Source organism: Hippocampus bargibanti, linkage group LG01 (genome assembly GCF_051943395.1).
Source record: "Hippocampus bargibanti isolate YZ-2025 linkage group LG01, ASM5194339v1, whole genome shotgun sequence".
In the NCBI taxonomy this organism is placed as follows: Eukaryota; Metazoa; Chordata; class Actinopteri; order Syngnathiformes; family Syngnathidae; genus Hippocampus; species Hippocampus bargibanti.
The window spans coordinates 28,092,381-28,106,788 of NC_142734.1; the positions used below are offsets into that span (position 1 = coordinate 28,092,381).

Below are 14,408 nucleotides of genomic sequence, written 5' to 3' on the forward strand. Positions count from 1 at the left end.
ATAACGCGATTTTAATCAATATGTTGCTTTAAAGGACAACCGACGCCCCGGACAAGTTGTGTCCATAATTTGTAAAATCGCTTCAAATGACTTCTACTGAGCGTATTTTACAGAGATTCCACCGCATGTAGCTATATTTTATGTTTTAAGACTCGCGCTGAATATTCAGGAAGTCTTGTTTTTGAGTTGGTGACGATTCGGACGTGACGTCAGGAACGCCCCTCACCGAGAGGAGGACACACAATGCATTTTGCGGTACTTTGTTTGGTCTGAAAACTTCGTGTTGATCTGTGTTAAATCGTTGTGTGTAGCACCAAGACTTCTTCTTTTCCTTTCGGCTTTTCCCTTCAAGGGGTCGCCACAGCAAATCAGTGTCCTATATCTTCAGAGGTTTGATCGGCATGTTTGTTTTGGCCAAGCTTTTACGTCGGATGCCCTTCCTGACACAACCCTCTGTATTTATCTGGGCTTGGGACTGGCCCAAGAAGACATATGTCCCTTTGTGGCTACAGAACAAGCAACTCGCCCAGTAAAAGGTGTTGCACCAAGACTACTATTTGATATTCGCTGACACATATTCCCAGGAGACAAATCAGCCCATTTCCACAGAGCTCTGGCGCCATCTTCTGGTGCTACATTTCTGTCCAGATGCCTCAAAATGACACTGAATAAATTATTTAATCTATTGCAAACATGTATGCTTTCCTCTTCAGAACTATTTGAATCATATTCATAACTGGATGTGTAACAAGAAAGCATATTCTCCGAATCTGAAGCCATTGTTTGGATTCTCGAGCAAGGCAAGACGTCTTGGTGTGACACCACAAACAAGGGGGCAGGACCTTCTGAAACTGGCCACTTCCGGGTTCAATTTGAAGTAGTTTTTAGTCATTTTTATTGGTGTTTTGCATTTGACTAAAATATCATCCTGCGTGTTGTGGATATTTTAGAGGACATAAAACGTTTTTCTGATGTCAGTTCACTTCACTTCACTTCACTTCATCCCAGGGCCTAGAAGGCCGTAGGGGTGCCATGATGGACGTCTGGGCAGTCAGAGATCTCCAGCGCTCTCGGCCTTCGTGGGTAGCGCGGTCGTTGTTTTTCCGGGCCTCGGCCGATCCGGCATGAGTGATCCTGACTGTTTGTACATCATGACATTTCAGTAGGCAGTTAAACTTGGTGGTGCCTATCTCCTCTCCAAGCTCTTCACCAGGAGTTCTGGAGCCCCCCTGGTTACCCTTGTCTAGTTTAGCCTGCTGGTCGAAGCAGTTTGCCGTGGTGTGGCCGCAGAACCTCTGCTACTTGGAGCCATAGACAAGAGCTGGGTGATGGTGAGGACCAGTTAGGGATCAACCAGCTATAAAGCATCAGCAGTACAGCTGCGACCGTATCTCCCTCAAAGGTACTACCTCTCCCATACACCATACACCACGATGTCAGTTAGGAAACATCAAAGTGGTGTCGGTTGTCCTTTAAATGTTGTGCGATGAACTGTCCAGAAGGGGGCGGTATTGTAAATTCTGGTTGCCTTTAAAGTAAACCAACAAAGAGATGAGTCTGTGCTTGTCAAGTTCGATAATTAGTTATATAATTAGAAAACTTATTAAAAAAATTAACTACGTGCGCTTTAAGTGTAGAATACGCGAAATACAAAGGACAGTAAGGACAGGACAGGGAGGGAAACAATGGAATTACAATCCAAAATATATCAAAATTGTCGACAGATAGGAGTAGATCTGTATTTATTTTACACTAACATATTTTTTATGTGTGCACTGCATAAATGTGAGTGTGACGTTACTTTTTTTCCGGTTAAGGGCTTCCTAAGTCATTGCAACGCATAGAAAAAGATAGTTGCAACGCCTTCCAAAATCACTTACTTTGCCGGTACGATAGTAGGCGGTATACATTACAGCTCGGTAACCCACCTGCAAAAAAAAAAGAAGAAGAAGAAGTCCTCTGGCGGAAGTAGTCAGCTGACCAACCTTACGTTTGACAGCAGTGAAAAACAATGAACTAATACGGTACTTTATGTCTATCAATAGGAATCATATTTGCCAGTCTGATGCGTTCAGGTGTCATCGGGAAGAATATACACCATGGCTCTGATAACGGCCAACTGGAATCCAATGGGAGAAGCTTTTTACCGGTAAATTTCAGCATCACGGGGTGTTACCAGGGTACAAGATGCGGCTGTAAACACGCAACTGCACACGCAGAATTAACATTTACTTTATTCACATTCAAATGAACCTCATTACTGCCACTTTCATCTTACGTCACGTACTCTTTCTTTCTCTCGCTATGATTATTTTAATTCGAAATTGAAAGATGACATTCATTTAAGCGATGGGCGTTGTCGTATCAACTACCATAGAAATAATGGATCATTTTGTATATTTTTTAAGGAAAAAAAAGCTCGTATAAATGCACAAACGTCTTTTTTTTAAGGAATACGGATCCTAAAAGCACAATAATAGTGCTACTAATACTGCCACGAATTGCAAAAATAACAATAAGTATTCTTATTATTTTTTACAACTTTTATTAGAATAGATTAGATTAACCTTTATTCGTCCCACAGTGGAGAAATTCATTATCATTACTATTCAAATTATTGTTATTTTCTATCAGTTTTGATGAAGAACACATTAACCGACAAATGTTTACAAAGTACTTTGGCATAAAACACCGTACATAAAACGCAACATATCTCTCGTCATGCTCGGATATAACCTCTCTTCCACCGGCTACAAAACAAAGATTGAAAAATTTTGAGAAATCCGGGCAATGCAACCTACCAGCAGACCCTCAGAGGTTTGATATGGGATCGCCAAAACATACACTTTGAAATACAAACACCAAAATAGCATCCATCCATTTTCAAAACCGCATATCCTGAAGAGGCTTGTGGAGAGTTGCTAGATGTCATTCCAGCTGATTTAGTGCGAACGGCAGACAGCACCCTGAACTGGTTGTGTTTTGGCAGTAAAACCGAGCTGTATGAGATGAGTTGGAACCTGAGAGATGGACTCAAAGACTGCTTGATGACGGCGGCACCTTACGGCGGGCCGATAGGTACACACATGTCCGTACCATCTGGACTTCAGAGCCAAATTAAATATTTTTGTTTGTCACAGCTCTACTCAGAGAACCTCTCAGACGTTCACCAAGTAGTCGTCCTCAATTGGAGATTTATTCTGCTTCCGGTGTTGCCATTGCCAGTTTTCCGGTAAGCACTATTGGCACCACCCTGACTGACGAACGGACTTGTACTGTTTCACTGACTGACATTTGATGTTTATGGCTGTGTAGTGGAAAAGCGGCCCTGTGATTCAGCTGGGTTGGACAGTGTCGGATGAGTTGTTGTGTATTCAAGAAGATGGTTCAGTTTTGATTTATGACCTGTTTGGATCCTTCAAGAGACACTTCAGCATGGGACAGGTAAGATTTTATCTGGTGCAGTCAAACCTGGGTTTTCAACCATAATCCGTTCCCGAAACCTGTTCGAAAACCAAAACATTTCCCGTTCCACTGCGAGACTAATAAAGGCAAATCCAATCCAATCCAATCAATGTCTGCTTTAAAAAAAATGACATTAAACAATACAAACATGTCGACTCACAATGGAACGCTACACGAGGATAACGTCCGATTTGCGGAGATCTCAGCCTAACACGTCTGCTTTTAAATAAAAAAACTTTATTCACCAACAATAAAGCATCGATCACAATGAGACGCGACACAAGGAAGTGACGGATAAGAAAGTGGAGGGGAGTCGAGTGGCGCATTCAGGTGCGCTCATTTGGATCGAGAACCCATTTACGGTTGCAAACCGAGGCCCTAAAAAGCACAGATATTTTTGGTCTAAAACCGAATTGGACGAAAACCGAGATGTTCGAAAATCCAGGTTTGACGATAAAAACTTTATCCAACAACATGTTGGTCACAATGACACCCGACACAAGGAAGTGACGTATCAGGAAACACGGAGGGTAGTCAAGTGGTGCATTCAGGTGCGCTCAGTTTGGTCGACAACCGATTTTCGGTTGTAAACCAAGGCATAAAAAAAACCCGACATTTTTTGGTCGAAAACTGAAATGGTCGAGAACCGAAGTTTGACTGTAATTCCCATCCAGAAAGACCAAGGCCTTGATTTAGTTCCAAAAAACGTCCGCGAAGTCGTGCGTTCACTCAAACTATCAGATTTTGCGCGATGTCGCCAATCGTTGTAAAAGTGGTGGGGGGCCTCATATTTCTGCACTGTGCCCAGCAAGCGCAAAATGAAACGACACAGTGATTTGTTTTTTTATTCCAGGAAGTGGTTCAATCACAAGTCTTAGAAGCCAAGGTGTTCCATTCCCCCTATGGAACTGGTGTTGCCATCATAACAGGATCTTTACGCTTCACCTTGGCAACCAACATCACAGATTTAAAACTTCGGAGGCTACCCGCCGTCCCAGGTGACAGTCGACCCTACCGCGACAACCTCGGCTGCACGTCAGATGATTTTGCTCACTTGATCCGCTTTGGATGACAGGCCTGCAGGCGGCGCCGTCCTGTTGGGTTGTCCTCACGCAAGACCGCCAGACCAAAGTATTGTTGGCCGCCGGATCTGAACTCTACATCCTGGACAATACTTCCTGCACCTCTGTGGTGAGATGGCGACAGATGGATAGAAAGACAGATAGACAGACAGACTGCTGCTGGCTGGCGTACATAAAATTTGTACCAAACGTGTGACGTACCCGTTGTGTTGTGCCCATGTCAGTGTGCTCCAGGACTCGGTCCTCAGTCGGGCAATATCGTCCATATGTCGGCATCATTCAATTACAAATATCTTGCTCTCTTCACCGACACCGGACACCTGTGGACAGGTTTAACTCAGCTTCAGGTGAACCTTGTTGTTGTTTCAGTCACATTTGTAGTGAAATACCTCGTCGAAGGGGTGTCAGTGTCACGGTTGATATGTAATTATATGTCTCTAGAGCAAGCTGAGCGAGGTTGACACCAAAGTGAGGACTACACCCAAACAGATGGTCTGGTATGAAGCTTTCGGGGTCCCCGTTTACCGATTTTGTGACCTCTGGGCATGTCCGGGCATACAAGGCCAAAACGCATCTTTATTATCTATTCAACGTGAAACCGTTGAAACTTTTAAAGCTTATAAACAAATCGAGTGCTTATGTTCTTAGTACCAGTTTTACAAATTTGCCTTCGCGGGCCGAATAAAATGATGTGGCGGCCCAGATTTGGCCCCCGGGCCTTGACTTTGACACTTGTGCTTTAGGATCATTAAATGTAACTTGTTTTTCACCAGGCATCTTATTTTTCATATCTGGGCCGGATCGCCTAAAATATAAGCTACAATACTGTCTGAGGTTGCGCTATGCCTCCACTAGATGGAACCACAGTCAAGGAAATACAATACAATGCAGCTTGATCCCTACAGTGCTTTCACATCCGCCGCAACGGTAGCAAAGAGCTTTACAGGACAATTAAAATATTACACTCAAGATGTGAGACTTTTGACCCATATTTAAGGCGCAGGATTATAAGACATACTGTCGGCTAGCGAGAAAATTGAATGCTTTGAGGTGCGCCTTATAGTGCGTAAAATACTGTATATCCAGGTGTCGCAGACCAAAATGCCAGGAACCATCTGTGGTGATGGTGTGGGACCATCTTCTCCTGGTGGCCGGAGTCTGTAATGACATCATCCAGTATCCACATTAGCTTCGGCGGAGCTCTATCAACCAAGTCCCGCCCTTTTTTTTAATAAGTTTTTAGCTATGTTGTACAGAAGTTACCTCTTCTCGGAGGGTTTTATCCTTAACCCCACTGCAGATACCCACTCGACGGCCGTTGTGTTTGTGTCGGCGAGCTGGATGGCGTCCGGATCATCAGTTCAATCAATCAGGAGCTGCTGCAAGAAGTTCCAGTCGTCTGTCAGGACATCTTTAAAATTGCTTCCATGGCGCCTGGGGCGTTGCTGCTGGAGGCCCATCGCGAGTATGAGGTAGTACGGCGCCTTCACTGCTTGCGTCTTAGTCCAAAAGTAACATACCATACCATGAATTGATTGCGTGCGGATGTGAGTCTAGAAGTCCAGTCAAAAGGCTGATGAGTACCTGCGAGAAATCAAGGAGCAAGGAATGCTGGCGGAGGCGGTTCGACAGTGCGTTGAGGCGGCGGGACATGAATACGACGCCAACACCCAGAAGTCTCTGCTCCGGGTGAGGACTTACCTACTAGTCATTGACCTTTTCACCATTATGTCACGTGACGTCTCCAGGGGCAAATAATCAAAAGATTTTTAGATTACTGCTAGATTCAGAGTGCGAAAAATCCTATTGGACCCTCCGCACCCTGCCCACCACCTTTTCCAGCTACGCCCCTCAGGCAGGCGCTACCGATCCATGCTCACCAAATCCAGCAGAAATTTAAACAGGTTCTTCCCCCGAGCCATTTACTCTCTAAACAGTAACCCAAATAGAACTGTATAGTGCCTCTTTACAGGTTTTTTTATGATGATAGTAGCGCAGCGTGTTCTACCAGAGACAAATTCCTTGTGTGTTTTACATACAGTGATATCTCAGCTTACGAACTTAATTGGTTCTCAGAAAATGCGTGAAAGGCAAAAAATTGTGTCTTCCAAACATTAATTTCCCATAGGAAACTATTAAAAATGAGAATAATCCGTTTCCAGGTCCCCATAAAACATAATTTTCTACTAAATAAGCCTTAAAGGACAACCAACGTCACTTTTTTGTTTTTTAACTGACATCAGAAAAACGTTTTATAGCATATATATAATATACCCAAAACACGCAGTATGATATTTTTATTCAAATGCAAAACACCAATAAAAATGACTTAAAGTGTCCAAAATCTGCAAAAAAATGATCTGCGTATTGGGCATTTGCAGAAAGTCCCACCCCCAGTTCATGACGTCACGCAAAGACATCTTGCATTGCTAGTGAATCAAAACAATGGCTTCAGATTTGGAGAATATGCTTTCTTATTTAAAGCAGATTCTTTACTTACAGACAGTGTAGGTGTTCAAATACCTGACATGTTTCGACGTCTACTTCTGCCTTCATACCATAAGTAGACGCCGAAACATGTCAGGTATTTGAACACCTACACTGTCTGTAAGTAAATCTGCTTTAAATTAGATATCAAGTAGACAGGATGAACTTAGTACAACGAATATGCTTTCTTGTTACACATCCAGTTATGAATAAGATTCAAATAGTTCTGAAGAGGAAAGCATAAATTTTTTCATCGATTAAAGAATTTATTTGTGTCATTTTGAGGCAACATTGGGGGGAAATCTCTCACCTAAAAAAAGAGGCACAAAATGGTGACCTCCTGTGGCCACCTCCGTTTCCACAGGCTGATAAATTCCTTATATGGAGCTTGGACACCCTCTTCTGGCGGCTTTTGGGTGCAACACGAGGTCCCCAGACCAAACAAGTACAGCAAAATACATTGATGTGATGGAAGGACCGCTACAGTGGGTCTTTTTACGGTCAGGGGCGGTCCTTTAGTGACGTCACGTACGGACTTGTCACCAACTCAAAAACAAGACTTCCTGAATGTTCAGCGCGAGTCTTAAAACGTAAAATATAGCTATATGCGGTGGAATCTTTGTAAAATACGCTCAGTAGAAGTCATTTGAAGCCATTTTACAAATTATGGGCACAACTTGTCCGGAGACGTCGGTTGTCCTTTAAAACTACACAAAATATACCTTATTTTATGTATAATAAATGTGCTATTGTATTGTAATTAAACAAATAAACTGTACTGTATAACAGTCATTTTATTTTCCTTTGTAATGGTCGTTGATGTAGTTGCTTCTTGATGATATCCGAGTGAAGTTGTCGTGCTTTCTCGGTGATATCTCACACACACGGTGTCCTGCGAGCTGCTTTTCGTTAATCCTAATTAACAGAAGTTTTTCAACCTCTTCTATAGCCTGAGACCGTTGCTTAGACAACACAGAATGTCAAAGTCAGCTTTATTGTCAAATATGCTAATATGCATTACATACAGCACAGATGAAATTACTGTCCTCTCAGACCCAGCATGCAAGATACTTACAATGACTAATAAACACGAAAACGCCAATTTGCCGGGAGAGGGGAGCCGTTGTGAAGATGCTGCCCATTACAGGCGCAAAAAAAGCACAATGGCCCCAGAGCTGTCCAGCGAAGACAATCAAATGGCACCGACATTCCTCCCATTCAAAAACAGTACCGGCATATACATGCTGCCGAAAGGCGCAACCGCTCAGCACAGTCTCCGTTCCCCACAACGCACAACAACACAAAGTGACAAAAGAAACACCCTTAGCCACACGTAACAATGGTCGATTTAGCATACTGGTACTGGGATGCTAAGTAACACAAACGCACACCTCGTTCGTGTTTCTCAATAATCTTCTTCCACTCGACCGTAATTAATTCTTCGGCTGAACTCTGGCCTGTGGTGGGGATTTTTCAGTCCCAAAAAAGCAAAGGTATCCACTCCAGAGCAAACCACATATGCACTCAGAGAAAGGGGGTGTTGAAAAGTAGTCCGGCAGCCACGGTGGTGCTGTTCGGACGGGTGGTTTGGTGTTCTTCCGCCGAAAACTAGTCCGCCAGCCATTGTGGCGCTCTGTGTGTTTCCCGAAATGTAAATTTCTCCACTGTGAGACTAATAAAGGCATATCCAATCCAATCCAATCCAAAACTAGTTCGTATGCCAAGATTATATTCTCGCGAATTTAACGTTCGTAAGGCGAAAAATTCGTTAGCTAAAGCGTTCGTAAACCGAGGTATCACTGTACTTGGCCAAGAAACATGATTCTGATTTTGAGATTAGATTCCATTTTTAGCCTTCTCAACGACTGCCATCATTTCAATGCCTTGTCGTTTTCAGTTCAAGTCAGCAATAATAATAATAATACAGTAAAGTCTCGTTATATCGATATTCAAGGGAGTCTGAAAAAATATCGATATAACCGGGACTATCGATATATCCGACCCTGTTTGCATGTAATTTTCTCTGTGCGTGCATAGAAATAGTATCAATATAACCGGGACTATCGATATAACGAGACTTTACTGTAATAATAATAATAATAATAATAATAATAATAATAATAATAATAATAATAATACATTTAATTTACAAGCACCTTTCAAAGCACCCAAGGACAGTTTACATTTAAAAGAACAATAAACACAAGAACAATAAAACCATAAAAATAATTGCGGGCGAGCAGCTTTCTGCCACCCAGACGTACCCGTATGTCAGTTGTTTGAAAATGTCTCTTGATTATTATAGTAATTGGCTCTTTAAAAATATTTTAAAATGTTGTGATTTTATTATGTCAAATATCCATCTTTATTTGAAATATTTGAAATATGTTTTTTGTTTTGTTTTGTTTTGTTGGTATGTGTGTGTTTGTCTGTGTCATCATGCACTGACTAGGCGGCATCTTTTGGAAAATGTTTCCTGACCAACTTCAGTCCGGAACACTTTGTCGCCACCTGTCGAGAACTCCGCGTCCTGAATGCCGTCAGAGAATGCAGCGTGGGTCTGCCGCTCACGCACACGCAGTATCCTCAGAACCCAATGTCGTGGCCAACCAAATTATTCATCTTCTCGGGTGTAACCCCGCCCCCTTTACTAGTGATTGGACAACGAAGCTTCATGAAGCACTTGTGATATTTTTTAACTCCTCCGGATTGTGCTCTTGGTTTAAATATGAAGGTTAGTGCAAAGGAAATGTCTTGAAAATCCACTGCATGTTTAAACCACCTAGAGCAGTCAAAAACGATCACAAGTGCTTCATGAAGCTTCACTTATCCATCACGAACCTTAACAATTGATAACAGATTCAAACAGATGACCCTGCAGGTGTTGATCGACAGGTAAATCATCCAGACTTTGATCCTGCCACTTTCATCGTGACAATTACGCATCCCCATAGGCTGGTGTACCGGCAGTTCTATCAGTTGGCGATAGAAATCTGCCGTTATCTGAAGATTCCGGATTTTCAAGGGGTCAGCAAGGTACTCAAGCACTGGGCAGCGTGTAAAGTAAGTTGATTCCATACCTCCCGGCATTGTACGGTATGATTTTTGACCAATGGGATGGTCCCGCGTGGGCCTTTTAATGTGGGTGCGCCCAGGTCCAGCAGAAGGAACTTTCGGATGAGGCTATCGCCAGGGCGGTGTGCCTGAAAGTGGGTGACTCCTTGGGTGTGTCGTACTCGCACATCGCAGCGAAAGCCTTTGATTGTGGACGAACGGAGCTCGCCATCAAGGTAGAGACGCACAGTTCATGTTTTGATCGGGATGAAGAGCGATCGGGTTTCTCTGTCGCAGCTGCTGGACTCGGAGGCTCGGTCTGGGGAGCAGGTTCCTCTTTTGTTGAAGATGAAGAGGAGTCAGTTGGCTCTCAGTAAAGCCGTCGAAAGCGGAGACACCGATCTGGGTACGTCCGATGCGCGACACGAATTTGCAGGATACGTGGCAGTTAAGATAGCCGACTTTTATGCGGGTGTGTTGAATAAAAAAAAGTGACATTTTTTTTTCTTCCGGGTTTAATTCGGTGGTCAATTTCAACTGGGATTGGCAACCCAAAGACCTTGATGGCTTTTTCTGATCAATTGAAATTGGCTGCAGACTAGTTCAGGGTGTCCCCTTGGGTCTCTACCCCCAAATCAGCTGGAATAGGTACTTATTGAAGTGGTGTGCTTTTCCTGGGTGGACGCATCTGATCAATTGAAATTGGTTAGAGACCAGTTCAGGGTGTCCCTTTGTCTCTCACCCTCCCAATTCAGCTGGAATAGGTACTTGTTTTTCTTTTCTTTGTATACGTATGTACCCTGTTCCACCACCTGTTCCAGTTTACATGGTTGTGACTCACCTGAAGAACGAGATGAACCGAGGAGATTTCTTCATGACGCTCAGAAATCAACCCGTCGCTCTGAGTCTCTACCGACAAGTAAGCACACCCCCAACCGCTTTGTCTTCACCCGGTGCGATTGACCTTCAAAGTCGTGACAAACCTTTGTTTGGTTCAACTCTTTTTTTTTAAGTTTTGTAAACTGCAGGAACAAGAAACGTTGAGGGATCTTTATAACCAGGACGACAACCATCAGGAGCTGGCCAACTATTATGTTGCCACCAGTTACAGAGAGAAGGTTTGACCATCACACACACACACACACACACACACACACACACACATGTCCCACCAAAGGAATTTCCGCCACGTCATGTTACGCAGTCATACCGTCGTCAGAAAAAAATATATGTGGAAGTGGATTGAGGAAGTTCATCGAGATCGCTGCGCCGCTTTCTCGTAGCATATCTGGGCCGAGGAATTTTGTAGAAATAAATGAAAGGAATTCGCTTGGTCAAAAGCAGTGCTTTGTCGCATGTGGCACCGATATGTAATTTTAACCTTTCAGTGCTGTTTATTTTTACAAAGACTTTTTTTTCCCATGGAGGAGTATGGGTGACATCATTGTTAAAAAAAATCTGTGTGCCAACTCGTGATGGGAAAATGAAGCTTTCTGAAGCACTTGTGATATTTGGTGACTCTTCCAGATTGTGCTCTTGGTTTAAATGTGAAGGTTAGTGCAAAGGGAGTGTCTTAAAAATCCACTGCATCTTCAAACCAAGTGTGCCATCTGGAGGTATCAAAAACTATGCTTCATGAAGCTTCACATGAAGCACACAGAAGTGCTTCATGAAGCTTCACTTGTGTGTGCTTGTATTTTGTATTTTTTTGTAGAGGTTAGACAGCCGTCTGTCCCACCTGCAGAGTGCCGTCGACGAATACAACAAAGCCAAAAACGAGTTTGCTTCCAAGGTAAGAAGAACACGCTGAGCTAACTTTCTCTCAAGAGGACAAAGGATGTATCGCCGTTGACGACGAACAACCCTCCTTGTAGGCCACCGAAGACGAGATGCGCCTCCTCCGTTTCCAAAAGAAACTGGATGATGAGAAGGGGGCTGGCCTTATGGGCTTGTCGCTCCAGGTAGATGCTCAAAACCAGGGGTGGGGGATCATTGAATCCCCCCATTTAAATGATTTGGTATACTTTCCATGACCTCACTCCCTAATTCAGGCAACCATGGAAACGCTGCTTATGTTGGGCCTTTACAAGCAGACGGATCAACTTTATCGAGACTTCAAGGTACCCGACAAGAGGTATGTCGAGGATGCGATTCCAATGTGCTGTATTTAGCGCAGGGTGGGTGTCAAACAGCCGGCCACCGCGAAATATTTGAAAGAGAAAGCCATAGTTTGTAGTGTTCGATCATTTCTGAGTCTCTGTTAGATGACGAACATGTCTCGGATTTGTGATTGGATGATAACGATATTGAGGTTGGCCAAGGTTTGGAGGTGAAAAAAAAAGCACTCTGTGTCAGAAAAACGTTTTATAGGATCAGAAATACCCAAAACACGCAGTATGATATTTTTATTCAAATGCAAAACACCAATAAAAATGACTTAGTGTCCAAAATCTGCCAAAAAATTGAGCTGCGAATTGGGCATTTTCAGAAAGTCCCGCCCCCAGCTCGTGACGTCTTGCACTGCTGGAGAATCAAAACAATGGCTTCAGAGTCGGAGAATATGCTTTCTTGTGACACATCCAGTTATGAATATGATTCAAATAGTTCTGAAGAGCAAAGCATACATGTTTACAATCGATTAAAGAATTTATTCCGTGTCATTTTGAGGCATCTGGACTGCAATGTAGCGTCCCAGAAAAGAGGCAGAAAATGGCGACCTCTTGTAGACATGACAGTGTATTGCGTTTCCACAGGCTGATAAATTCCTTATATGGAGCTTGGACGCCCTCTTCTGGCGCAACACGAGGTTTTCAGACCAAACAAGCATTGACGTGATGGAAGGACTGCTACAATATGTCCTTTTTTTTTCGGTCAGGGGCGTTCCTTCAGTGACGTCACGTACGGACTCGTCACCAACTCAAAAACAAGACTTCCGGAATATTCAACACGAGTCTTAAAACGTAAAATATAGCTATATGCGGTAGAATCTTTGTAAAATATGCTCAGTAGAAGTCATTTGAAGCCATTTTACAAATTATGGACACAACTTGTCCGGAGACGTCGGTTGTCCTTTAATGTTCCAGAGGAACTTTAATATAAATTTGAAAGATCCCGGAATTCCGACAAAATCCAGAGGACTTCCATTTCTGTATAGTAATGTGAGGTGGCCACCGTAGGAGGAGCCCGATTGAATTGTCGCAAAAGTCGGTCACAAACGGTTTCATTTCTTAACATCCAGAAATAAAATGAGTTTGGCACCCTGGTTAAGATTGTCTTCAAGTTAATTCAAATCCTTCCTGTCTGCCTGTCTAGGTATTGGTGGTTGAAACTCAAGTCTTTGGCTGAAAAGGAGGCGTGGGAAGAGTTAGAGAAGTTCTCAAAGAGTAAAAAGTCTCCAATCGGGTATTTGGTAGGTGGAAATAGACAGCAGCTAGCGCCAATGATCCTTTTGATTTATTTTTTTAACGTGAAAAACATTTCTCTTCAGGCCTTTGTGGAGGTCTGCATCCAGAAAAATAACACGTCTGAGGCCAAGAAGTACATTTCCAGAGTGACGCCGGAGCAGAAGGTCAAAGCTCACCTGGCCATCGGGTAAGATGTCAGCGGCGAGTTGTAAAATTCGTACCCCAAAACGTGTTTTCTCTCTTTCGCAGCGATCTCGAAGGGGCTGCGGACGCAGCGATCGAACGCAGGAACGAAGCGGAAATATCGGCGGTGCTCGCGAGATGCGGCGCCTCAGATCGCTTGTTGACCGACAGGTTAAATCGAGCCAAGTTATCATCTGCCAAAAAGTGACCTCACAGTCGTCGTGTACGGCACATAATCTCACCCGCTAGGTTTACTCATTTTGATTGGTTTTGACAATTAGCAACATTATACGGCGGTTGAAATGGATTGTTCCTCTCAGCCAATCAATGCAGAATCATGTTTGTCAAACTGGAGGCGCAGGGGCCGATCTGGATCCCGGCATCTTATTTCATTGGGCCCACATCACCAAATGTAGTTTGTATTTATTTTTTTTAACAAAAAATATCATTCTTATTTGCTTGCCATGACTTCTGATAACTTTATATCAAACAATATCCGAAATCAAATATACAATTGTGCCCTGGATATGAACTAATGACAATTTTTTTGCAGTCATCATGGCCGCCTGATTTTTTTTTTTATATATACAACGTCGCAAAATGCCAAAATTGAGTTAGACTGGTATTGAAAAATAATAACATATTTCTTACAAATCATTAATCATGTCATTGTCAATGCTAAATTTCATAACCAGCAACAATTGGCCCCGCTTACCATTTGACACTGCAGAGC

At 43.1% G+C, this 14,408-nt stretch overlaps 1 protein-coding gene across 1 annotated transcript; it reads left to right on the forward strand.

The window, feature by feature from the left end:
- Nucleotides 1-1,966: 1,966 nt before the first annotated feature.
- vps16 (VPS16 core subunit of CORVET and HOPS complexes) lies at nt 1,967-14,241 on the forward strand. The gene is made up of 24 exons (XM_089007910.1): nt 1,967-2,149; nt 2,990-3,078; nt 3,141-3,232; nt 3,316-3,444; nt 4,319-4,463; nt 4,541-4,656; nt 4,772-4,894; nt 4,989-5,044; nt 5,634-5,723; nt 5,848-6,019; nt 6,105-6,236; nt 9,487-9,614; nt 9,894-9,929; nt 9,989-10,097; nt 10,190-10,324; nt 10,386-10,494; nt 10,910-11,007; nt 11,102-11,206; nt 11,803-11,880; nt 11,963-12,049; nt 12,140-12,222; nt 13,401-13,497; nt 13,576-13,679; nt 13,742-14,241. Exons 1-24 carry the CDS (start codon nt 2,100-2,102, stop codon nt 13,881-13,883), a joined length of 2,505 nt encoding a protein of 834 aa, XP_088864036.1. The 5' UTR covers nt 1,967-2,099; the 3' UTR covers nt 13,884-14,241.
- Nucleotides 14,242-14,408: the final 167 nt, after the last annotated feature.